The sequence below is a fragment of the Convolutriloba macropyga genome, chromosome 13 (assembly GCF_964194025.1).
Source record: "Convolutriloba macropyga chromosome 13, txConMacr16.3, whole genome shotgun sequence".
In the NCBI taxonomy this organism is placed as follows: domain Eukaryota; kingdom Metazoa; phylum Xenacoelomorpha; order Acoela; family Convolutidae; genus Convolutriloba; species Convolutriloba macropyga.
In genome coordinates this window covers 1094929-1121895 of record NC_134480.1, presented here as the reverse complement: position 1 = coordinate 1121895, position 26967 = coordinate 1094929, and the positions used below count along the sequence as shown (strand labels likewise).

At 36.7% G+C, this 26967-nt stretch overlaps 1 protein-coding gene across 1 annotated transcript in view; it reads left to right on the top strand.

Annotated features, from left to right (window-relative positions):
* Positions 1-421: 421 nt before the first annotated feature.
* The window catches only part of LOC142352075 (uncharacterized), a 182777-nt gene continuing 156231 nt past the window's right edge, over positions 422-26967 (top strand). The window contains exon 1 of the mRNA XM_075404432.1: positions 422-705. Coding sequence (XP_075260547.1) covers positions 422-705 — 284 coding nt within the window. The remainder of the gene's footprint in view (positions 706-26967) is intronic.

Below are 26967 nucleotides of genomic sequence, written 5' to 3'. Positions count from 1 at the left end.
ACAAATTGCAAAATTTTCACACGTTTTTCAATGATTCCAGAAAACTCTGAAATTTTAACAAGTTTTTATCCCCCGCACAAAATAGCTGAAAATATCGTAAGTTTTTGACCACCAAAAAAATTAGGCAAAAATTTCACAAGTTTTTCTCACCGCACAAAATTGACAAAAATTTTACAAGTTTTTGTCCCCCACAAACTTGAGAAAAATTTACATGTTTTTGTTCCCGGCACAAATCGAGAAAATTTTTACAAGTTTTTGTCCCTCCGGCAAAATTGGGAAACAAAATTTTTCGACCTCAAAAATGTACCGCACGATTCGTCACGGGTGGGGACGTCCCCACCCGTGACAAAACGTTATGCACGATTTGTCACGGGGGGGGGGGGGGAATTTTGGTATACGTGCATTTTGGTATACTACTGTTATGAATACTAGACGAAGCCAGGCGACAATCGGTGACTTGACTCCTGGACAGGAATACCTATTCAGTTTCTCCTCGGAGAGTGACTATGGAAAAGAGAGTGTTCAACTCAATCTCACAAGGTCCATCCTGACTGGTGACGTCATCAACTATGTTACCTCTGTTGCATCTGATGAACATGTAGAGATCAGTGTTGAAATCGCTTCTGGTGTTGGCAAATATGTGACAGTTGATTTGTCCAGTGACGACTATCCCACCATATCTAGATCAAGCTTCTATCCCTTCGAGTAAGCGTACAACAAGATCCAATAAAAAAGATAGCAAATGTTAAATGTTATCTTTGGGAAGATTGCTTCTTGAGAGCGGCGATGTGGTTTAAATGGGTGATACACAAGCATGGCTGACTCCATATAAGTTGAAATGTAGAAACTATGCCCAGTCGTGACCTGAAAGTATTAAAAGACCTCCTCGACAGATATTGGGTACAAAAAGATATTGTCTGGATCTAATGTGATGTCCTGGACTTTGGCTGGAACTAAAACAACTGTCCTAGAATTTGTCTGGAACTAAAACATACGTCCTGGAATTCGGCTGGACAATAAAACATGTCCTACTCGCGACCGTTATAGTGACTTTTTTTTTCAATTTCTGTCACAGTTAAGGACATGTAGCGCACTTGGTTAAGCATTGGGTAAGTTTGGAGAAGGTCATGAGATCGAACCCAGATGTTGTCGCAATTTTTTAGTGTGCCTCATTTTTGCATATGAAAAGAATTCGGCTGGACTTATGGAAAGAATTAGCCTCGAATTTAAATAGGGTCCTCGACTAGGGCAATTTAATTGAATATTTACCCCTCCCCCCCACCTGGAGTTAATAGGTCTTTTCGTCTTTTCATAAATTCCAGGTCTCGACTAGGGATGATATATGAATTTTAGCAGCCGTAAAATGATTATTTTTGTATCAGAACTACCATACAAAGATGATAACAGGTTCCGATTAAAAAAGCATAGGTTCATCCTCTGAAACATTGCATAATCATGCAAAGAATTGTTAAACATCCTGATTGAATCCATAAATATCATTATTATCGTTACAAGGAATGTTTGATTCTTAGGCCTAGTCAAATTTGATTATTGATGAATGAGTCAGGTGAAGGCTGATCTTAATCTGGATGATTGTGGTTATGGCTAACTACCGTCTGAAGGCGTATCAAAATGCCTAGCCAGTGATTGGCCAATTCACGTCTGTATGCTTGTGATGATGGCTGCTTTTTCTCTGGACGATTGTGGTTATGGCTAACTACCGTCTGAAGGCGTATCAAAATGCCTATCCAGTGATTGGCCAATTCACGTCTGTATGCTTGTGATGATGGCTGCTTTTTTTCTGGACAATTGTGGTTATGGCTAACTACCGTCTGAAGGCGAATCAAAATGCCTATCCAGTGATTGGCCAATTCACGTCTGTATGCTTGTGATGATGGCTGCTTTTTCTCTGGACGATTGTGGTTATGGCTAACTACCGTCTGAAGGCGTATCAAAATGCCTATCCAGTGATTGGCCAATTCACGTCTGTATGCTTGTGATGATGGCTGGTTTTTTCTGGGCGATTGTGGTTATGGCTAACTACCGTCTGAAGGCGTATCAAAATGCCTATCCAGTGATTGGCCAATTCACGTCTGTATGCTTGTGATGATGGCTGCTTTTTTCTGAACAATTGTGATTATGGCTAACTACCGTCTGAAGGCGTATCAAAATGCCTATCCAGTGATTGGCCAATTCACATCTGTATGCTTGTGATGATGGCTGCTTTTTTTCTGGACAATTGTGGTTATGGCTAACAAACGTCTGAAGGCGTATCAAAATGCCTATCCAGTGATTGGCCAATTCACGTCTGTATGCTTGTGATGATGGCTGCTTTTTCTCTGGACGATTGTGGTTATGGCTAACTACCGTCTGAAGGCGTATCAAAATGCCTATCCAGTGATTGGCCAATTCACGTCTGTATGCTTGTGATGATGGCTGCTTTTTCTCTGGACGATTGTGGTTATGGCTAACTACCGTCTGAAGGCGTATCAAAATGCCTATCCAGTGATTGGCCAATTCACGTCTGTATGCTTGTGATGATGGCTGGTTTTTTCTGGGCGATTGTGGTTATGGCTAACTACCGTCTGAAGGCGTATCAAAATGCCTATCCAGTGATTGGACAATTCACGTCTGTATGCTTGTGATGATGGCTGCTTTTTCTCTGGACGATTGTGGTTATGGCTAACTACCGTCTGAAGGCGTATCAAAATGCCTATCCAGTGATTGGCCAATTCACGTCTGTATGCTTGTGATGATGGCTGGTTTTTTCTGGGCGATTGTGGTTATGGCTAACTACCGTCTGAAGGCGTATCAAAATGCCTATCCAGTGATTGGCCAATTCACGTCTGTATGCTTGTGATGATGGCTGCTTTTTTCTGAACAATTGTGATTATGGCTAACTACCGTCTGAAGGCTTATCAAAATGCCTATCCAGTGATTGGCCAATTCACATCTGTATGCTTGTGATGATGGCTGCTTTTTTTCTGGACAATTGTGGTTATGGCTAACTACCGTCTGAAGGCGTATCAAAATGCCTATCCAGTGATTGGCCAATTCACGTCTGTATGCTTGTGATGATGGCTGCTTTTTTTCTGGACGATTGTGATTATGGCTAACTACCGTCTGAAGGCGTATCAAAATGCCTAGCCAGTGATTGGCCAATTCACGTCTGTATGCTTGTGATGATGGCTTGTTTTTTCTGGGCGATTGTGGTTATGGCTAACTACCGTCTGAAGGCGTATCAAAACGCCTATCCAGTGATTGGCCAATTCACGTCTGTATGCTTGTGATGATGGCTGCTTTTTTCTGGACAATTGAGATTATGGCTAACTACCGTCTGAAGGCGTATCAAAATGCCTATCCAGTGATTGGCCAATTCACGTCTGTATGCTTGTGATGATGGCTGCTTTTTTCTGGACAATTGTGATTATGGCTAACTACCGTCTGAAGGCGTATCAAAATGCCTATCCAGTGATTGGCCAATTCACGTCTGTATGCTTGTGATGATGGCTGCTTTTTTTTCTGGACAATTGTGGTTATGGCTAACTACCGTCTGAAGGCGTATCAAAATGCCTATCCAGTGATTGGCCAATTCACGTTTGTATGCTTGTGATGATGGCTGCTTTTTTTCTGGACAATTGTGATTATGGCTAACTACCGTCTGAAGGCGTATCAAAATGCCTATCCAGTGATTGGCCAATTCACGTCTGTATGCTTGTGATGATGGCTGCTTTTTTTCTGGACAATTGTGATTATGGCTAACTACCGCTGAAGGCGTATCAAAATGCCTATCCAGTGATTGGCCAATTCACGTCTGTATGCTTGTGATGATGGCTGCTTTTTTTTCTGGACAATTGTGGTTATGGCTAACTACCGTCTGAAGGCGTATCAAAATGCCTATCCAGTGATTGGCCAATTCACGTCTGTATGCTAGTGATGATGGCTGCTTTTTTTCTGGACGATTGTGATTATTGCTAACTACCGTCTGAAGGCGTATCAAAATGCCTAGCCAGTGATTGGCCAATTCACGTCTGTATGCTTGTGATGATGGCTGGTTTTTTCTGGGTGATTGTGGTTATGGCTAACTACCGTCTGAAGGCGTATCAAAACGGACATCCAGTGATTGGCCAATTCACGTCTGTATGCTTGTGATGATGGCTGCTTTTTTTTCTGGACAATTGAGATTATGGCTAACTACCGTCTGAAGGCGTATCAAAATGCCTATCCAGTGATTGGCCAATTCACGTCTGTATGCTTGTGATGATGGCTGCTTTTTTTGTGGACAATTGTGATTATGGCTAACTACCGTCTGAAGGCGTATCAAAATGCCTATCCAGTGATTGGCCAATTCACGTCTGTATGCTTGTGATGATGGCTGCTTTTTTCTGGACAATTGTGGTTATGGCTAACTACCGTCTGAAGGCGAATCAAAATGCCTATCCAGTGATTGGCCAATTCACGTCTGTATGCTTCTGATGATGGCTGCTTTTTTTCTGGACGATTTTGATTATGGCTAACTACCGTCTGAAGGCGTATCAAAATGCCTATCCAGTGATTGGCCAATTCACGTCTGTATGCTTGTGATGATGGCTGCTTTTTCTCTGGACAATTGAGATTATGGCTAACTACCGTCTGAAGGCGTATCAAAATGCCTATCCAGTGATTGGCCAATTCACGTCTGTATGCTTGTGATGATGGCTGCTTTTTTTTCTGGACAATTGTGGTTATGGCTAACTACCGTCTGAAGGCGTATCAAAATGCCTATCCAGTGATTGGCCAATTCACGTCTGTATGCTTGTGATGATGGCTGCTTTTTTTTCTGGACAATTGTGGTTATGGCTAACTACCGTCTGAAGGCGTATCAAAATGCCTATCCAGTGATTGGCCAATTCACGTCTGTATGCTAGTGATGATGGCTGCTTTTTTTCTGGACGATTGTGATTATTGCTAACTACCGTCTGAAGGCGTATCAAAATGCCTAGCCAGTGATTGGCCAATTCACGTCTGTATTCTTGTGATGATGGCTGGTTTTTTCTGGGCGATTGTGATTATGGCTGACTATGATCTTGATGGGTCCATCGCTAAGTTTTTTATGTACACGGGAGTTGGTAACTGATCTCAGTAGTAATAGGGTGAGCAAGTCTCCCCGGGGGGGGGGGGGTGTAGACCCCATGTATTAAGATAGGGTATAGGAGTAATTTTTGAGAGAGGGTCTACACTAATGTATTAAGATAGGGTATAGGCGGCGTACATGTATTAAGATAGCGGCCGCCACGTATTAGCGGGCGCCACATATTAAGATTAGGAATATCCTGCGCAATGTATTAAGAATGGATATAAATCTAGGGGTGTTCCAGGGGGTGAGTAGTAAGGTGGGAGCAGATCAGGGTGATTTTCCGGAGCCACTTGTCACGTGATTTTAGAGGACATTTAGGGATTAGCAGGGAATTATACATGCAGCGCGCAGGGAATTGTACAGTCAGCGCGTACGTACAGGCGGGGAATTGTACAGGCATCGCGCAATAACGGATAATTTCCCTCGCAGTATATTTCAACATTTTTTGGTTTAACCACAGCAATGTATTAAGATTAGGTATAGCCGCAGCAATGTATTAAGATTAGGTTTAGCCGCCGCAATGTATTAAGATTAGGTATAGCCGCCGCAATGTATTAAGATTAGGTATAGCCGCCGCAATGTATTAAGATTAGGTATAGCCGCCGCAATGTATTAAGATTAGGTATAGCCGCCGCAATGTATTAAGATTAGGTATAGCCGCCGCAATGTATTAAGATTAGGTATAGCCGCCGCAATGTATTAAGATTAGGTATAGCCGCCGCAATGTATTAAGATTAGGTATAGCCGCCGCAATGTATTAAGATTAGGTATAGCCGCCGCAATGTATTAAGATTAGGTATAGCCGACCCTAAATAGCAAGATGGCGCAGCGGAAGCGTGCTGGGCTCATAACCCAGAGGTCGGTAGATCGAAACTACCTCTTGCTGATCTGGCATTGTCACAGTACTAGTGGACTTTTAAGCGCTCATAACATGGAAAAAAGTTAAACAAAAGAAAAAAATTGAATTAATAAGTACAAAATAACAGACACAGTACAAATTAAGCACATGCAAATAAAAATTTAATCAAACGTTTACATGATGATAGTACAAAAGAAAAGAGTATTAAAGTACATTTAGCCGAGTAGTTAATAAAGTCGACAACAAAAAATTTGAGTAACTAACGAAGAATTAAGGAATTTAGAAAAAAATTACTGTCGACTTTATTACACTTCGACTTATTTTACATTAAATTTATCTAATTCACATATAATTACTTATAAAGTTTAAAATATGAACATCATGAACATTGTTCAGTTTTGTTTGAAAAAATTTAAATAGTTGAAATGCTGCAAATATTGTGTAAAATCCACACAAATTATCAGTTTTCTGAACTGGCTGTTGTATCATTTTCTGATACTTTTTATTCAAAAATTTGTATTTTGTGATTGGACGAGCCAAAGAATCAGCATAGTAATAAGTTCGATTGAGTCGAGCAATCATTATCCAATGCTCTCCAGCTTCACTGCTCGGAGAAGTGTTGATGATAGCAAAGCTGAATGTGGGTAGTCTTGGAACACAATCTGCTGGAAACGATCCAATATAGCGGTATTTGAGTTCTGGGATTCGTTCAATAATCTGTCTCAGGGAAGTGTTATCCATGACAAAAAAATTTTCTCTGCTTTATTTCGCAAGTACCACTAACACACGGATTTTTAACTGTACAGTCAAGCTGAAAAGACTCATTCTCTTCAAAAAAGCAACAATCATTGGACTTTTTACCTTGCTCTAATAAAACTTTGCTTGTCTTTTTAATTTTGTCGACAGAATTGTTATGGGAGTTGGGGTAGAATAAAATAATTATAAAGAAAAGTACCAGAAAAATTAGGAGAGGAACGTAAACAAAAAAGTTTGAATTAGTTCGCCCCCAGTTAACGTCCATTTTAAGAAATTATTTGGTGAAGAGAATGGCAACTGGGTGACGATAATATATAACCCACAAATGTTCCAATGCAGAAAGCAATGATGTAGAACCCATAAAAAACTGAAAAAAATATGAAAAAATTTTCGTTAACGCAAAAATCTTCAGACATTTTTAGCAACCGTTCCGAACTGATCAATTTTAACAGTGGACATCCTTTCTCCTAGAACAATTAATTCTGTCACGCTTCTTAGCGGGCGATCGAAAAACATTTCTAATCGGATACTTTCACCGCTGAGCTCAGGATAATGAATATTTTCTCCAGCATCTTGAAGTGAAGTGAGATCAAATACAAGTACGTAATGGTTCTGAAATAGATTATGTGGTAACGCGGGAATCTCTTCGTTAAAATTCATTGCTTTCATTGTTGTTACATATGCCCTACAGTCATTGCTTGTATCAACTGATACTATAGCTCTACCTCCTCGAACAATTCTTAGTTCCCGTAAACCAAATTTCTGATAATGGAAAGGATTTTCTTGAAAATGTCCTGTGAATGCTGAATTTGTGTTCATCGCGATAGCTATTCTTCTGATTGGAGCATTGTTAAAAACATTTTCCTGAATAAACTGGTTCTGTCCTGAAGGAATAATAAATGTGCGTGCAATTGTTTCCATAAAGTTGTAACAAGCAGGTTGATGAGTTAATTGATATTTGATAGTCTGGTGATACACTTCGTTAACAACAACACGTCTTGTAAACAGGGAACAGTCAAGAACTTTAAGGGAGACGTGAGGATTGTAGGAGATCATGTAAAAATTGGGTCTTGCACGAATCAATTTTAGTCCAACTTTTGTATTTGGTAGCAGTAACTTTTCACATTGGAACAAATCAATTGCTAATTTACCGTAATAAGTAGTTCCATTTTTCAGCAAAAGTTCTTCTCTCGATCTATAAAAGGGCTTTTTTCAAAATCGCTGGGTTCTTTTTCAAATTCATATCCATGACAAGCCAAAATACCTTCATTATTTCTTGTGGAAGCGTTTAATTCATTGGAATTTAAAGCTTTGTGTCCATAGAGACCATTTGAGTTGTAAACCTGTTGATTGTTCAGATACACCTCACAGTTGGAGAAGAGCGAGTGCAATAAATTGTTGACGTGAATTAGATAATGTAAATCATCATCTGTGAAAGACATTCCCATATCTCCTTTTCCATGTTCGTCTTTTTTCATAAAGTCATCAAACAATCTTCCCTTTTGTAAACCAACTTTGATTTGAAAGAGGAAATCTCTCATATCAAGATATATGCTTCTATTTGTTTCAAACTCGAACTCAATGCTGCTTTCATCCAATGAAGTACTGGGATAAACTTCTTGAACGTGAGAAGATTCAATTGGTTCCAAAACAGGAATTTTGTCAAAAATCTCCAAGCAAGAGTTCGTAAAGTGACCATAACGAAAGTTGCTATCGTTTGTTGATCTAGTATTCATTTTAGCTTAGAAAAAATATCTCTTCTAGTTCGACGACGTCGACTGGTTTTTGGGGGAATTCTTCGAATAATGCGACGTTTCCTAACTTTTCCACCACCTAGCTGTTTACGTAATGTTTTCTTTCCAACATCTGCAGCCACAGATTTGAATTTTTTCTTTCCAGTTAGAACATTTCCAATTTCTGGTGCAGCTATATCAAGCAAATCAGCACCAACTCTTTTTGCTGCTGGGACAACATATCTCCTCAAGAATGGAATAGCTGTCCTCCCAATTGTTTGTGCTGATGCTCCGAATCCTCTTCCCCTCTGACTTGAATAACCACGAAAATACGGTAAATCACTATCAGCAACCATTTTCTACAACTTTAAATCTAAAAATGATTGTTAGAAGTTTTTCTAAACATTAGTACTGCTCTTGTTACACCAACAGAGTTGAAAGGAACTTTTTCACCATAAGAGTCCCGGAGCTCGAGTTTTATGCTGTGGAATGAGTTTTTTAGAATTTTTTTAAATTGTATGTTTGGAATATTTTGATAATTCATGTATTGTCCCGTTGAGATGATATCTCCATTCTTATTTTTTGATATAAACGGAATGCATCGTAAAAGAGCAGCTTTTGTATCACCCACAATATTGTATTCAACAATATCACTATATATCATTAAGGTGTGTATTCGTACAATGTCATAAGGGAACTTGGGAAAGTGTGGACCAGCACCACTCATGAAAACACCCATACCATAAACAGCTTCTTCGCATCCAAAGACATGACAAAGATCGGCACTAAAAATGACAAGAAAAGAGTTCTGATTCGGAAGACTCAAAGATATTCGCTGAGTAATTTTGTTAACGTGTAACTTGATTGGTGTTTTTTTCATTTTTTTCACGTTCCTGATTTTTTTTTGTTCATTTCATTGACAATATCAGAGATCGAGGGGTATAGACCTGGATCAAGTGTGTAATAATCCGATGGTTTTGTATCTGGCGTTGCTTCATCTAGATAGAAGAATTTACCCTCTGTTATGTTTTGGTACAAGGAAGGATACGACAGTTCTGTTATCGCTACCTCCCATTCTCCATCAAGATTAATTTGTTCAGGTAGAAAATTCGTGAAAGAACTTAGTGTATTGTTTGGGTAACAATCAAACGACGCATTGGAAACCAACTCAACAGTGAAAGAACTCATCTTTAAATTATACACTTTGAAAGCTCTTGTTCATAAAATTTACCTAGAATTTCATCACCTTGTTCTCCACAAAGGTTATAGGTTGGCGGTTTAAAAGTAGCAACTTTAACAATTTTGAATATTTCATTTGTGAACTGTGATTTATAACCTTTTGTGAATGGAATATCTTTTTTTGATATACGAACATTTTCACCCACTTTAAAACGTGGTCGTTTATAATGGTTAATTGGGTTTCTGTAAAAAATTGACAAAAAGTCTTTGTTTGTTACATTTTTTGGAGCTTTACCTGTTGAGCGATTAACTCTTGTGTTCATAGTTTTGACAAAGGAATCCATTTTTCTTATGTATTTGTCACCATTTTCTTCCATATAGCGATAAATAATGTTTTTCAGGGATTTAATGGCTCGTTCTGCTACAGCAGCTTTCGTTTCACTTCTAGTAGAGTAAATTTTAATTTTCTTGTCCATACAAAACTTTCGAAACTCACCACTAAACTCTGTTCCCTGGTCAACCCATACTTTCGCGGGCATACTTTTTTTACGCAACATTTTTTTGAAAGCTACAACTGCATCGGTAGAGTACTTTGACTTCATTGGTTGTACACGAACAAAGCTAGAAAAGACGTCAACACATACCAATAAATACTTCACTACATTATTAGTATCCGATAATTTATCCATAAAAGCTAGATCGAGACACCAGATCTCATTGATTCGCTTAGAAAATGCTGGTAATCTTTTGAAATGTCGTGTTGCATGACGATACTTTGTGTAGGAATCTTTACTGTGTAGAAAGTAGCCAACTTTCTTTTTGGATAACCCACTTGCTTTTTGTAGATTTTTAATTGATCCATATGCGGCTTTTCCATCTCTATACAGCCTTTGTAGCTTGGCTTTTTCAGATTTCGAAAGGAATCCAGCTCCCTCTGTCTTTGCTTTTGGCATCTTTGTTTATTACTTTTTGCGGATTTATTCCGGTAGCATCAAGTATTGTGTAACATATGTCGGGAAAATCAACGTTCTTTCTTTTTAAAGCAAAAATAAAATCTGCAAAAGCTACTTCTGTATCTCTTCCATCTAATAAAATTGTGTCGTTGAGAGATAGCTTGACTCGCGGTGAATTCAAAATTTGATCTACAATTGATTCGTTCTTTGAAGATCTGGTTTTGTTGCTGATTTCCTTGTAATTAGGGTCCAAATGTGTTGGGACAGAAACTGGTTTCTGCTCAAAAGTGTCCAACTTTTTAACTTGTATTTTGTTCGTAAAGGTGTTGAGGAATCAAAACAAATTGTTCCATTTCAAGACAATCGATTAATGATAGATGGTGTCAAAATTGACATGAGCTCTATTCCTTTTCGTGAACTTAAAATTGCTCTTCTTTTATTTATTCCGGTTCTTTTTAGCACGAGTTGATGAATTTCGTCTCTGTACTTTATTACGTCTTGTTTTTGTATTTCTTGTAGTTGTCCCCCGAGAAGGTTTACTATGCATTCGTTTAGAAACTGAATGAAATCTTTTGGACAATTTCTTAGGAACGATTTCTTGAAGTTCTAGGAATACGTTTGGAACGTTATCAGCGTAGAGAGATGTTGTGTGTTCATCGTTCAAGAAAGTAACCTCTTGTTTCGTTTTAGGGAGAAAAAAAATAGTGGGAATAGAACCACTTTTTCTACAAAATCTAAGAGAGTCGACTGTTTTCGGAGTTAGATCAATGAGTAAATGACCATACGGGATTGAAGTAGCTTTTGTATACCAATCTTTTAATTGTGATCCTAACCCGAGCTGTTGACTAAGAGTGTTAATCTGGAGAACATCTCTAGGAGACTTGAATAAAACTATATGAGTATTTTGTAACTCAATCTCTCTTCCCAGCCTACTCTGATGAAAAAGATTATGCTTTATATATATTGTACTAAGACCTTTGTGTCTTCCAGCTGTCGCGATTTTAACAAATTCTTTCGAGCTTGAGATTTCTTCACAAGAATCATCAAAAATCAGCAAATACTTTGTTCCATTATTGGGTAGACTCTGAATGAACTCAAAGTCAACTCCTTGAATAAATTGAATGTTCTTAATGTTTTTGGACATTAGACCGTAAAGTGATTGATAATGTTGATAAAAATAGTAAATTTTATCAAAATCGGGTTGAAAAGTTCCAATAATTAGCCAATCATGGATAAGATGAGATTTTCCAGACCCGCTTGGTCCCACCAATGAAATAAAAATGCGTTCCTTAGTAGAGATTATTTTGTTCATAGTTTAGGAAAAGATAAAATATAACCGACTGTACTAGATAAGATAGCAATCCAAACTGTTGTTTCTTCACAGGTTTCGGCAAGAGTTATTCTTACTATACAGCACACTAATATTAACAAAATAACAAAAAATTGGGACAAAAAAACCACCAGAGATCTATTACAAGTCTGTCCAAAACATTTCCACGATTGTCGTTCCTGGTTATTATCATCAAAGACAAAATTACCTAAATTTAAACCGTTATCTGTATGCTCGGTCATTTATACCTTATTTTTAAGGGAAAATCAATTTTTGAACTGGGAATGCAACTTCTCTCTGATTTCAAAAGTAGTAAAATAAAAATAATAAATTACAAAACGATCACAAATACAAATAGAAATTACAAATAGAAATTACAAATATTATACGTTATCAAAAAAATCCAGAGTCCAAGTTCCGTAAGCATAAGCTTTCTTCTCTGCACAGTGAAATGTCTTTTTGTGTCGATACGGATAATTGCTACAATCCCAGTCAGTATCCGAGTTATTGAGAAGTTTGGAAACTTTTGGACAACCAAGATCATCTAGATTCTCCACATCTTTACACAAGTAATTTGAGAGAAGATTACACTTCTCTAACCCTTTTGCAAAGTATTCTGTTGTAGGTGAACAATGTTGGTGAATGATTGATGACAACTCAGTGTATTCAAGTTTTCCATTGTTCCAATTAATCCCATGTAAATTTTTAGTGTTCCATTTTGCTTGAAAAGTAGGTTTATAGTCTTTGGGTGGGAGGAAACTGTATCCCAATACAATTCCATCCTTGAAAACACCCAACTCCTTGACAATTTTCCCTTCCAAGCACTCAATATCAAACACAACGAGAGACATTCTTTTTTCTAGGGTGAATTATTACAAAAATGATTAGCAGTCTAGCATTTTGAACATTTGAGGATGATAAAATTTAATAAAGACACAAAAGATTAACCCAGTTAAATGTCCCAAGAAACATGAGCTTGGAAAATTTGGTAACATGTAACAGTATCCTGGTCCCTTGTTTGTAGTTGCTTTAACCGCTCCAGCAGAATCGTGTAGTATAGCATGTAATCGAAAAACTTTCAATCTAGCAAAGAAATAATCTAAAAAGGAATTTCCATAACCAATAAGTCCTCCATGAGGGAATTTTTGGTTAATTTCCTCCAAATTTATATTCTCGTCCCAAATTTTACAGGCCGCTAAAAACAGTTTTTGCGTTTTTCATTTTCGGGAAACATTGAAAGGATGCTTCCGTAGCAATTGAATATGTTGACAAGAATGACAATATCCATCAACTTTGCGTTCCTTCATCCATGTCAATGCAAGTTTTCTTAAACTTTTCAATATAAGATAAAAGTGTAGGGAGATGCTCTAGTAAGTTCTCGTACTCTTCTTTTTTCAATTCAATATTTGTCAGAAAACTCCACTGATATCCGTTCCAACGATGTTGTGAAATAGTAACTTGTTGTTTATCTGAACGATATATAAGACTTGTTCTGCGTAATCCGTTGTGAATAACCCACTTAAATTCTGAAATTTGGGACTCTATGTCCAAATTTTCTAATTTGTGAAAATTTTGAGCTTCAAGGACAGTATAGGAATATCTTTTAAGTTCGTAATGAAGTCTAACGTGAAAAACTTTTGACTTGTCTCTGAGACTCAAAAAAATGTTTCTTGAGCAACCAATATCCCAAGTCATTCTCAGATCAAAGATTTTTAAAATGAAAAATTTATTGTAGAGAAGACAAAGACATATTACAAAATCACACAACAATTATTATTGAAATGTACATTGTTCAATGTTAGAAAAGTCATTCAAATTTTGAATCAGTTCCTTGAACTCGTCCAAAGTGTAGCTGACATAAGTCACCTGCTTGAACTCATTGTTTTCCTTGCGACAAAAGAGCCGAATCTGCACATAAATGGAGGCTGGATTCTCCTGAACGTATTGAATGAAAGTCACATATATTTGTCGATTTCGTCCTATGCTGACCTCTCTGACTTTGTGACATCGTTGCAGCACATCCTCCATACATGGGTTCTTATCAAATTGAGTCGGGTGCTCACTCAGTTCCAACTCCCCATCCAGGATATTGTTCTTGAGGAAACAGAATTTCTTGAATTCGTAATCTCCTATTCGAAGTTGTTGGTACTTCTCAAATGTTCCAGAATTATCTTTTTTGAAGACTTGGAAAGTTGGTTCGGAATAATTTTGTCCGTTTTTAAAAATCTGGGACACAGTAAATCTCCCAAATCTTTTTGGGTTAGAACCAAAGTCTATATAAAATGGAACCGAATCAGTTCCAGTTTTAGGTTGAGAATCGGTAAACATAGACGGAGCACTCGAGTAAAACGGAGAGACTTTAGAGAGAGACATTTTATCAACTTAATGTGACAGATAGAAATTAATTGAATGATTTGACTTGTAATTTTACTTCCTCTATTGTTTCCGATCACCTTTATTTGGTAATGATGTCATTATCCTTCTTTCATTTCCAAATATGGAAAGTTCAATTGCGTCATTTTGCAAAAATTCCTTATAAGGAAACTTAGTCAGAAATTTTAAGTTGAGCAAACATTTGAACTAGAGCAGCATATTTATCTTGATGTTTAGCACGTCTGTGTTGCATTAGCGAGTAATAGTGTTTGAAATATTTAGAACAAGTAAAACAACGGATTTTTCTGAGTTGCTGTCTCTTGAACTGTGTCATTTTTCAAATGAAATTTTCGCTGCGTTTGAACTGAATTGCGTTATTTCCTTATACGGTAGTTTAAAAGAATCACTCCAAAATCACTTTGGTTACAGAATGGCAGCAGTTATGTGTCAAGTTTTACCTGACTTTTATAAAAAATTTTGTGAGAAAGCCTTGTTCATTTGCGTATCAGTTAAGGATTATAAACCTTACTTGCTTACTAGTGAATACTCTGTTGCGTCTCACAATTACACTTTTTGTCCTCTGAAAAATTGTTCTTATCACATAATTCTCATTTCATCTTCCATTAATGAATTACTCCAAAAATTGGATGATTTATCTTTTCAATATCAGACAGTGGACTGCTTATACACCTTATATAAACATCAGTTTTTTGGTCACACAAACGAAGAAGCAGGACTTGTTTTCACCCAATTGAAGAGAGCGGTACAACATAATTCGGAAAACAAATTTGTTGAAAAACTACCCAGCGTGTCTAAGAAGAGATTGAGTAGAAAAAAGTTCAAGAGACATCTACTGAGAGCTGAGCAAAGAAATGCAAGCACACAAACATTGAGATCATCCTTCTTCGACCGAATTCAGTCACTTAAGAACTCAAAGTATGAGAGCGAATTAATAAAAATTGTTGATTGTTTACTAGATGGTCATGGAATAATTGATAACCCCATGTTGTACTTTGAAGTTAGAAAGTAATAAAGTGTTTGTACTAAAATGTTTTATTATTAGTGTATATTCTAAAAGTCGAAATTTGAAGTCGATTTGTTTGTTAAATGTCGAATTTTCACACAACATTTTTTGTTAAAAGTCAAAAATAGAACCTCAGATTTTTCATTAAAAATCAAAAATGTTACCAAACTGTGCGTGCAAAATGTGCAATTTTTTCTCATTTTTCTTAGTTTTACGGTATGATTTTAAGCAAAAAACACAAATTTTAATAATTTTTAAAATGACAAGTTTTGAATCTGTTCTTGCAGCTTAAAAATCGGATTTGTAACAGTAACTTTTTCTTAAAAATCGAATTTTTTCTCGACATTTTTTGTTAAATATCGAAAATAAATTCGACAATTTTCTTAAATATCAAAATTAAATTCGGTATTTTTCTTAATTGTCGAAAAACAAATTTTCAATAATAACCAAGTACCTAAATTATCAAGTAACCTTTCGTGTTAGTCTTTTATTCTGGAAAACTATAAAAAAATTATAAAATTGAAAATGTAAATTTAATACGAAACACCCAAAAGGTATTCAGAAACTTTATTATTTTTACGAACAAATACAAAATAGTTTACAAAATTGAACATAGAAATCATTCAAAAAGAGTTTCAATAACATATTCTGGTAAGTTCTGATTTTCATTACCGAAACCTCTTTGTCGCTCAATTCTACCTACCAGGTAGTTGAGTTGGTTGAACAGTGACTGGGGTATTAGGTACATCACTCAAAAAGATAGGGTTGTTAGCTGTTCCTTCCTCAATCGATGGGGTTGTCATCGAGGGTGTAGTTGACATGTCAGTGGATCCATAGTACTGCGCTGGATCAAAGTTTTCCAGATCGTTAAATGACGTGGTGGTACTAGTATCAATACTCAACTCCCTATGTTCTCTTCTATGAGCTCTTGAAGCTATTTGGAGAAGATTATTTTCCACCTCTGGGCCTGATACCTCACCTACATCCGGTGTAGTGAACCAACTGTTTGGAATTTGCCCTTCCTCCCAAGGAAATGTGTACTGAATATTTCCAGCTACGTAGTTGGCAGGAAAATCAGATCCATTAACGTGAGGATAGTGGTGTCCACTGACAACAGCAACTTCGTGTCCCATCGCGTGAGTTCCGAGTTGATTCTCTGTGATTGGGACCTGTCCCTGATGATATGTATCAAACTGTTGTCGCTGGTGCTCAATAATGTGCCACACAGTAATGGGTAAAGTGATCAGAGACCCATACAGTCCGTTTGATAAATCTCGAACTCCTATCCGAGCAATATCCTCAGTAAAAGAAAATGAGTACAGAAGGTTATTATTTTGAACGGTGAACTCCATTTTGGAATAAATGATAGAAGAGGTTTTTGTTAGAAAGTGATGAGAATGGATGAAAAGATTCTTGTCGAGAACGTGATAAAAGCAATCAGTGGAGAGAAAGCTATAAAGCAGCAAATTTCTTTTTAGGAAGGGAACAGGATATATAAATTAGATTTAAACAAAAGTTAGAACTAAAGTAAGTATTTTTAAACAAAAAGAAAGTGAATGTTGAAGCTCGATAGCAGGATAAAATCTTGAGGAGTAGTTAGTATAATGTGAGAAAGTAGTGATGATGTTTTCAGAGAAGTTGGATCAATTGATAATGTCAAAATCAACAACCTCTATATATAATGTACTCTGTCCAATCAGACAATAGTAACCAAAGATGGAAGATTTTATGAGAAAAAGTGACGTTTAGCTTGAAATTTCTGGACGAACTGAAATCCAAATCCAAATTTGGTTAAAATTTTCTAACAAGGTAGGAAGTGAAGGATACATACAGGTTTCCGACTATGCTTTTACCTAAAATGGTCTATTTAAGTTGAAATGAAGTGACATAATTTACCAAAAAAGTCAAATTTTGATAAATTTTTTCCAATTCGTCAAATTTCAGATCAATCTCGGAAAATATTCCATTTTTGGAATCAAATTTCTGTATAAATGCGTTAGGTAAACGAATTCCGAATCTGATCAGTACTCCCACTGCATTGTAGTCGTTGTAATAATGGAAGTACAAAGCACTCTGTAGTGAAGAAGTTATTGTTATTGGTTCTGGGAGAGGAACAAAGTTTGTTTGTGAAATATTTCTGTACTGTTCCAATATATCGGGGACGGAGTTCAAAATGAACAACAATTCGTATTTGCTTACATGCAATTCTGAGGATAAATCGAAAGACTGTTTCGCAATAAACTCCTCATATTCAAATTTTTTAATAGAGAACGTTGCATACTCAAGTCCTTTACTAAATCGGATTATTCTGTTGGATTTTGTGAAAATGTCCAAAAAATTGTAAAAAAAGTATGAATCTACATCAATTTCGTCAATTTTGTATGAATCAGGTATACCTTCTTTTCTCTTGTAAATCTTCTCCAATATTTGTAAGTGGTTTTTGATCAACATGTTTCACAAATGAGTAAAATTTCACGTATTAATCTATTAAAATAAAAAAATGTTAAAAGAGAGAATGAGATAAGCAAAACGATATCATTAACTTTTACAACAAGTTTCTTAATACTAAAATTTGATTGGTTTGTAGTTTGTAATATAATCACGTTAACGTCAATTGTTTATAAGTTATCTTCAATTAAATTAGGAGTTTTCTTCTCTAATGTTTTAATATTATTGTAAAAACACATTTAGTGTTTTATCGATGAAATTACAAAATTAGTTTGTTTACAATAATATTTGTATTCTCTAAGTGAGCAAACATCTGACAGATAGATTTTGTTAAGAAGTCTGTTTTGGGATGAATAGTATTGTTTTGTAAAAAAGTAACACAAATCAGCAATATGACAAATAAATATAACTTAAGATTTCCGATCTTCCTCCAAGGAATAAGGTTACACATTTTTGATGTTTTCTGGATTTAAATACAATGTATAATGTAACACTGTGACTGCTTCGTAGGAAGTTCTTGAACTTTCGTATTGCGTAATGTTACTAAAAATAGAAATTACGTCATTTCCTTATATGGAAATAATTAGTCAAAAAAGTTATTCTAACTAAAAAACCAAAAATTGTATTCATTCTCACTTTGTTATCAGAAACAGTTGCTCGGCAATTTACTTAAAATTTATTCAATTCATTTTGGATCACAACAATACAATGCCATCTCTTGATAGAAATCTACCTGTCAAATGCTCAAAGTGCGAGAAAATGGTTGTCAAGCAGCAAATGGCTCGACACAAAAAATCGTGTGATAGTGGGACTTTAAAATGTCCCAAGTGTCCACATTTCTACACAAAGAGGAAAGAGGACTTGAACTACCACCTTGCTAAGCGTCACGCTCCTCAAGAAAAGAAGCTTAGTACAGTGTGCACTATATGCTTGGAGGCATTTCCAAGTTTTTATTCTCTTCAACAACATAAGAGACGGAAACACGGAACATCGACCAAAGTTGGAACCAAATCCAGCGAAAGCTTGAAAGAAGTACTAGAATCGGAAGAATTGGATAGGAACAACGAACAGTTACAGCAGGAACTTAGTGCCTGTCAACACTTCTTTGACAATACTGAGATGGAGAATGGGAGACATAGAGTATTCAATTTTAAATTGTCGAGACTTGATCCCAGCGAAATTAATGAAAAACTGAAGGAAGTGTTTGAAAAGCTTAACTGTGCTGCAAAAATAAATTTATCCCTAGGATTTATTTTACGAAATGTTGACACAGACGAATACCGATACTTTTATGCTCATGAGAACAACACCTTCTTTGAGAAGTCTCATTTACTTTGTTCTAAGGGAGACTTAGTCTCACTTCAGGATAGAGTAGAGAAATTGGATTTGATTGAGACTTGTGCTCAAGAAAGGGCAAACACAAAATGGCGGTATGCACTAACTACGAATGTAACAGTTTTCTGTGCTCTTCTCAACAATATCCCAATGGGATGTTTAGATGCTGTTATACCTGAACAGTTGTTGAGGAGAAACGATGTAAATTGTCTTGTTACGAATGGATACGGAGAAACCTAAAAGGACTACCTTTGCTTGTTTAGAGCTGTGGCTGTTCACTTGTATGGATCAGCTGAGCTGGAAACAAACGCAGCTAAGTTGTTCAGTGACTTTCTCCACGAGTCTGGTCATGACGCAATTAACTTTAGAGGAGTGTCAATGGATCACCTTGTGTTTGTTGAAAATGCTATAAAACACAACATTTTCATTTATGACATTGACATTGAGGACGGGGATTTTGTAGGTTAACTTGCCAGAAGAAGTATTGAGATGTACGAGAACAACATTAATCTACTGCGCTACAACAACCACATTTGCTATGTTGATGATATCAACACGTTTTTCAAACGATTCCGCTGTCCTAATTGTGATACCTTTATTAAGCGTGCTGGTAATTTCCACCGTCACGTGAAATCTTGTAAAGATAGGATACAGCACATTTATCCGAAGAGTGTTTACACTTTGAGAGAAACTGTGTTCGATAAACTTGACGGTTTTGGAATTGGATATGAGGAAGAACAAAAACTGTTCAAAAACTTGGCTGTATTTGACTTCGAATCAATCTGCGTTCCATCTAATGAACTAAAAGATACCAATACAACTACTTGCATAGGAAAACATGAACCAATATCTGTGTCAATTTCCTCTAATTTATTACAAGAACCTACTTTCCTTTGCAACAGAGATCCCAAGACACTGATTGTATCTTTTGTTGAAGCATTAGAAGAACTAGCTAGCAGAAGTAAAGCAGAAATGTTGCAAAAATTTTCCTCAATTGAAAATGCAATTAAAAACAGAGTAAGTTCTATTTTCGAGAAGCTAAATGGAAGGAAAGATGAGAGTACTCCAATGTTTGAATTTCAATATATCGAAGAAGAAGAAATTGATATGTCGACTCAATTCCTCCAAATTCAGAAAAATCAACTTCGCGAACTACAACAACATTTTGAACGTTATGTCAGCATTTTACCTGTATTTGAATTCAACAGCGGGAAATATGATCTGAATCTTATCAAGTCTTATTTACTACCCTTCCTCATTCACGAGCGCGATATTCAACCAACGGTTATTAAAAAAGCTAATCATTTTGTATCCTTTAAATTTGGCGATGTTCAGTTTCTCGATATTCTAAACTTTCTTGGTGGAGCAACATCACTAGATTCGTTCCTCAAAGCTTACAAGACAAATGAGACCAAAGGATTTTTCCCTTATGAATGGTTCGACTCACCAAACAAATTGGATGTAGCTTTCCTACCCCCTTACGAATGTTTCTTTAGTAAGTTGAGAGATCACAATCCCTTGGAAAAAGAATTTACGGATTTCACAAAATTGTTGAATAGTGGACTTTCCCAACAGGAGGCTCTGAAAAAACTTAGGTTGAAGGTAGTGCCCCCCTCGGGATTCGACAACTACATTTACCTGGAAAGTGTGTGGGAGCACGAACAAATGACAACTTTTCAAGACTTTGTCAGGTGGTATAATAACAAAGATGTTGTCCCGACACTAGAAGCGATGCAGAAAATGATGGAATTCTATCATAACAAAGGGATTGATATGTTAAAACTGGGTTGCACACTACCTAATTTAGCAAATATTTGTCTACACAAATCAACTAATAGCAAATTCTATCCTTTCGTTGAAGCAGACAAAGATTTACATGATAAAATACGCGAAGATACATCGACCAAAGTTGGAACCAAATCCAGCGAAAGCTTGAAAGAAGTACTAGAATCGGAAGAATTGGATAGGAACAACGAACAGTTACAGCAGGAACTTAGTGCCTGTCAACACTTCTTTGACAATACTGAGATGGAGAATGGGAGACATAGAGTATTCAATTTTAAATTGTCGAGACTTGATCCCAGCGAAATTAATGAAAAACTGAAGGAAGTGTTTGAAAAGCTTAACTGTGCTGCAAAAATAAATTTATCCCTGGGATTTATTTTACGAAATGTTGACACAGACGAATACCGATACTTTTATGCTCATGAGAACAACACCTTCTTTGAGAAGTCTCATTTACTTTGTTCTAAGGGAGACTTAGTCTCACTTCAGGATAGAGTAGAGAAATTGGATTTGATTGAGACTTGTGCTCAAGAAAGGGCAAACACAAAATGGCGGTATGCACTAACTACGAATGTAACAGTTTTCTGTGCTCTTCTCAACAATATCCCAATGGGATGTTTAGATGCTGTTATACCTGAACAGTTGTTGAGGAGAAACGATGTAAATTGTCTTGTTACGAATGGATACGGAGAAACCTAAAAGGACTACCTTTGCTTGTTTAGAGCTGTGGCTGTTCACTTTTATGGATCAGCTGAGCTGGAAACAAACGCAGCTAAGTTGTTCAGTGACTTTCTCCACGAGTCTGGTCATGACGCAATTAACTTTAGAGGAGTGTCAATGGATCACCTTGTGTTTGTTGAAAATGCTATAAAACACAACATTTTCATTTATGACATTGACATTGAGGACGGGGATTTTGTAGGTGAACTTGCCAGAAGAAGTATTGAGATGTACGAGAACAACATTAATCTACTGCGCTACAACAACCACATTTGCTATGTTGATGATATCAACACGTTTTTCAAACGATTCCGCTGTCCTAATTGTGATACCTTTATTAAGCGTGCTGGTAATTTCCACCGTCACGTGAAATCTTGTAAAGATAGGATACAGCACATTTATCCGAAGAGTGTTTACACTTTGAGAGAAACTGTGTTCGATAAACTTGACGGTTTTGGAATTGGATATGAGGAAGAACAAAAACTGTTCAAAAACTTGGCTGTATTTGACTTCGAATCAATCTGCGTTCCATCTAATGAACTAAAAGATACCAATACAACTACTTGGATAGGAAAACATGAACCAATATCTGTGTCAATTTCCTCTAATTTATTACAAGAACCTACTTTCCTTTGCAACAGAGATCCCAAGACACTGATTGTATCTTTTGTTGAAGCATTAGAAGAACTAGCTAGCAGAAGTAAAGCAGAAATGTTGCAAAAATTTTCCTCAATTGAAAATGCAATTAAAAACAGAGTAAGTTCTATTTTCGAGAAGCTAAATGGAAGGAAAGATGAGAGTACTCCAATGTTTGAATTTCAATATATCGAAGAAGAAGAAATTGATATGTCGACTCAATTCCTCCAAATTCAGAAAAATCAACTTCGCGAACTACAACAACATTTTGAACGTTATGTCAGCATTTTACCTGTATTTGGATTCAACAGCGGGAAATATGATCTGAATCTTATCAAGTCTTATTTACTACCCTTCCTCATTCACGAGCGCGATATTCAACCAACGGTTATTAAAAAAGCTAATCATTTTGTATCCTTTAAATTTGGCGATGTTCAGTTTCTCGATATTCTAAACTTTCTTGGTGGAGCAACATCGCTAGATTCGTTCCTCAAAGCTTACAAGACAAATGAGACCAAAGGATTTTTCCCTTATGAATGGTTCGACTCACCAAACAAATTGGATGTAGCTTTCCTACCCCCTTACGAATGTTTCTTTAGTAAGTTGAGAGATCACAATCCCTTGGAAAAAGAATTTACGGATTTCACAAAATTGTTGAATAGTGGACTTTCCCAACAGGAGGCTCTGAAAAAACTTAGGTTGAAGGTAGTGCCCCCCTCGGGATTCGACAACTACATTTACCTGGAAAGTGTGTGGGAGCACGAACAAATGACAACTTTTCAAGACTTTGTCAGGTGGTATAATAACAAAGATGTTGTCCCGACACTAGAAGCGATGCAGAAAATGATGGAATTCTATCATAACAAAGGGATTGATATGTTAAAACTGGGTTGCACACTACCTAATTTAGCAAATATTTGTCTACACAAATCAACTAATAGCAAATTCTATCCTTTCGTTGAAGCAGACAAAGATTTACATGATAAAATACGCGAAGATATGACCGGTGGTCCCTCTATTGTGTTTACTAGAAAAGCAATTGTGGATCAAACCTACATTCGAAACACAGAAAACATTTGCAAATCAATTGTGGGTATAGACGCCAGTCAACTTTACCCCTTCTCAATGTGTCACGAAATGCCCACTGGGCTTTACACTAGATGGGAGTTTGATTCAGACTCTCAGAAGTTTAAAGCTAGACAAAATAAATCGAGGAAATTTGAGAACATGGATATGTCGTACCTACAATCTCAACGTCCTAACTGCACTATTGAAAGCTACTACACAACTAGAACTCAGAAAAAGATTGATTGTTTTAATGTAGACGGATTTTGTGCTCACTGTAAAACTATTTTTGAAGCAATGGGTTGTTACTTTCACTTTTGTGCATGTCAGGAAGCAAGAGCAAGCATGTCAGAGGAAGAGACTCAGAAAGGATTAAAGAAACGGGAATACAATGAACTAAGACGAGACTGTTTGCGAAACAAAGGATATAAAGTTGTTGAGATATGGGAATGTAACTGGTGGGAAACTGTCAAAGGTGATGAATCTGTAAAAATTCACGTGAGAAACAATTTCCCATTCAAGCTACCTCTGACTCAAGAATCTCTACTTACAAAGATAAGAGAAGATAAACTATTTGGTTACGTTCAGTGTGATCTCGAATTTCCAGATGGGTTGAAATACAAGTTCTCGAACTTTCCACCAATCTTTAAAAACTTTAATGTTAGTCGAGCAGATATTGGTGATTATATGAGGGATTATGCAATTGATAACGATTTACTCAAGCAACCGCAACGCATGTTAATTTCAAGCTTCAAGTTGGAGAATGGAACAGTCATAACACCATTACTCAATTTTTACCTTAGTCTTGGGCTAAAATGCACCAAAATTTATCGCTTCGTTCAGTACACACCCAAAAAATGCTTCAACAATTTTGTCCAGTCGGTTGTTGATGCTAGAAGAGTTGGAGATGAAAATCCTGAATCAAGCGTTGTAGCAGAAACAATGAAATTGTTAGGGAATAGTTCCTATGGTTACCAAATCATGGACAGAAGCAGACATACAGAGACAAAATACTTGAACGATGAAAAGACACACAAAGCTATCAACGGGAAATTGTTTAAGAGACTTAACAGTGTGTCAAAAGAACTATACGAAGTTGAACTTGTAAAATCAAAAATTGAGCACCGTGAACCGATAATAGTCGGCTTTTTTATACTTCAATACGCAAAATTACGTATGTTGGAGCTTTATTACAATTTTTTTGATAAATTTTGCGATGTCGACACGTTCGAAGACTTAGAAATGGACACTGACTCCTTATACTTAGCTCTAGCGCACAAAAATTTGTACGATTGCATTCGTCCATCTAAAAAAGCAGATTGGGAAACTCTGAGGGAACACGATTGTGATGATTCTTTCAAAGCTGATGCTGTACAAAATTTCTTCCCTAGAACTTGTTGTGATAAACATAAAAAGAACGATAAGCGTGAACCAGGTCTGTTCAAGGAAGAGTTTAGATGTACTGAAATGATTTGTCTCTGTAGCAAAACATATTGTTGCTACGATGCGAAATCGGATAAGTACAAATTCAGCAGCAAAGGACTGAACAAACGAACATTGGAAGAGACCGGAGATGGACCATTGGAAAAATATCGGCGAATGATGGAAGAAATCATCAATTTAACATCTACAAATAGAGGATTTCGGACAATCAACCACTGCGTCGCTACCTATGAACAAACAAAGAAAGGACTCTCATATTTTTATCCTAAACGAAAAGTGTTATCTGATGGAATTCATACTGTACCCCTGAACTTGTAATTTATTGAATCAATTTTCTTATTGTGAGCGCTCTCTGTTGTGTTTAAAATTACTTATAATGTACTTGATTAATACTGTGTCTGTCTTTTTGTACCTTCATAATTCATTCTTTTAAAAATTTTCAATTTTCTCAATTTTAGTGGATATAACTGACCATAATACATTGCGGCGGCTATACCTAATCTTAATACATTGCGGCGGCTATACCTAATCCTAATACATTGCGGCGGCTATACCTAATCTTAATACATTGCGGCGGCTATACCTAATCTTAATACATTGCGGCGGCTATACCTAATCTTAATACATTGCGGCGGCTATACCTAATCTTAATACATTGCGGCGGCTATACCTAATCTTAATACATTGCGGCGGCTATACCTAATCTTAATACATTGCGGCGGCTATACCTAATCTTAATACATTGCGGCGGCTATACCTAATCTTAATACATTGCGGCGGCTATACCTAATCTTAATACATTGCGGCGACTATACCTAATCTTAATACATTGCGGCGGCTATACCTAATCTTAATACATTGCGGCGGCTATACCTAATCTTAATACATTGCGGCGGCTATACCTAATCTTAATACATTGCGGCGGCTATACCTAATCTTAATACATTGCGGCGGCTGTACCTAATCTTAATACAATGCGGCGGCTATACCTAATCTTAATACATTGCGGCGGCTATACCTAATCTTAATACATTGCTGTGGTTAAACCAAAAAATGTTGAAATATACTGCGAGGGAAATTATCCGTTATTGCGCGATGCCTGTACATTTCCCCGCCTGTACGTACGCGCTGACTGTACAATTCCCTGCGCGCTGCATGTATAATTCCCTGCTAATCCCTAAATGTCCTCTAAAATCACGTGACAAGTGGCTCCGGAAAATCACCCTGATCTGCTCCCACCTTACTACTCACCCCCTGGAACACCCCTAGATTTATCCCCAATCTTCATACATTGCGCAGGATATTCCTAATCTTAATACGTGGCGCCCACTAATACGTGGCGGCCGCTATCTTAATACATGTACGCCGCCTATACCCTATCTTAATACATTAGTGTAGACCCTCTCTCAAAAATTACTCCTATACCCTATCTTAATACATGGGGTCTACACCCCCCCGGGGAGACTTGCTCAACCTATTACTACTGATCTCTGCCCTTATAATTTTTAACTGCTCTTGAACGAAGTTTGACTAAATTATTGTGTACGTTTGTGAAAACTTGTTTCTTGACCACTTTCCTCGAGCGTTTTTTTGCTGGCTAAAGTGGTTTCGATTTACCTTTTTAGAGTAACCATATTTTCAAAAACGCTATTATTATCGTTTATTTCTAAGTGCTCATTCATTTTTTTTATTACCATCGCTTATACTGATTTTGACGAAAATTGGCTTGATAAATCTTAGCTTTTTTCTATTTTAGCCAATTTTTGTGCGAGTAATTTTTGAACGCATCTCAAACACCTACCCAGGCTTAAGCCTCGATTGATGAAAAGACCGTGCTCGACAAAAATATATATAAGAGGACCATGTTGAACCCAAAGAGCCTATGAAAAGACTTGAGCTAGATTTTAATTGTCATCTCGACTTAAGCTCGACAATCGAACTTTCCGATTCTGGACTTTATCTCGACCCAATTTTTTTACCTGATTTCTTTTGTGCTCACATTAACCGCATTGGATTTTAGCTTTGTTCAATTGTTCTGCTCGAATTTCACTCCACTCCAAAACATGAGGTGCAAATTTTTGGTGGAGCTATAGTCTGCATACCTGCAAGTCTGGATGTGTGCATAAAAATTTACTTACTATTTTAATGATCACTATTTGTTATATCATGCGAGTATCTTCACTCTTTGCTAATCAGAAGAAGCACCAATTTA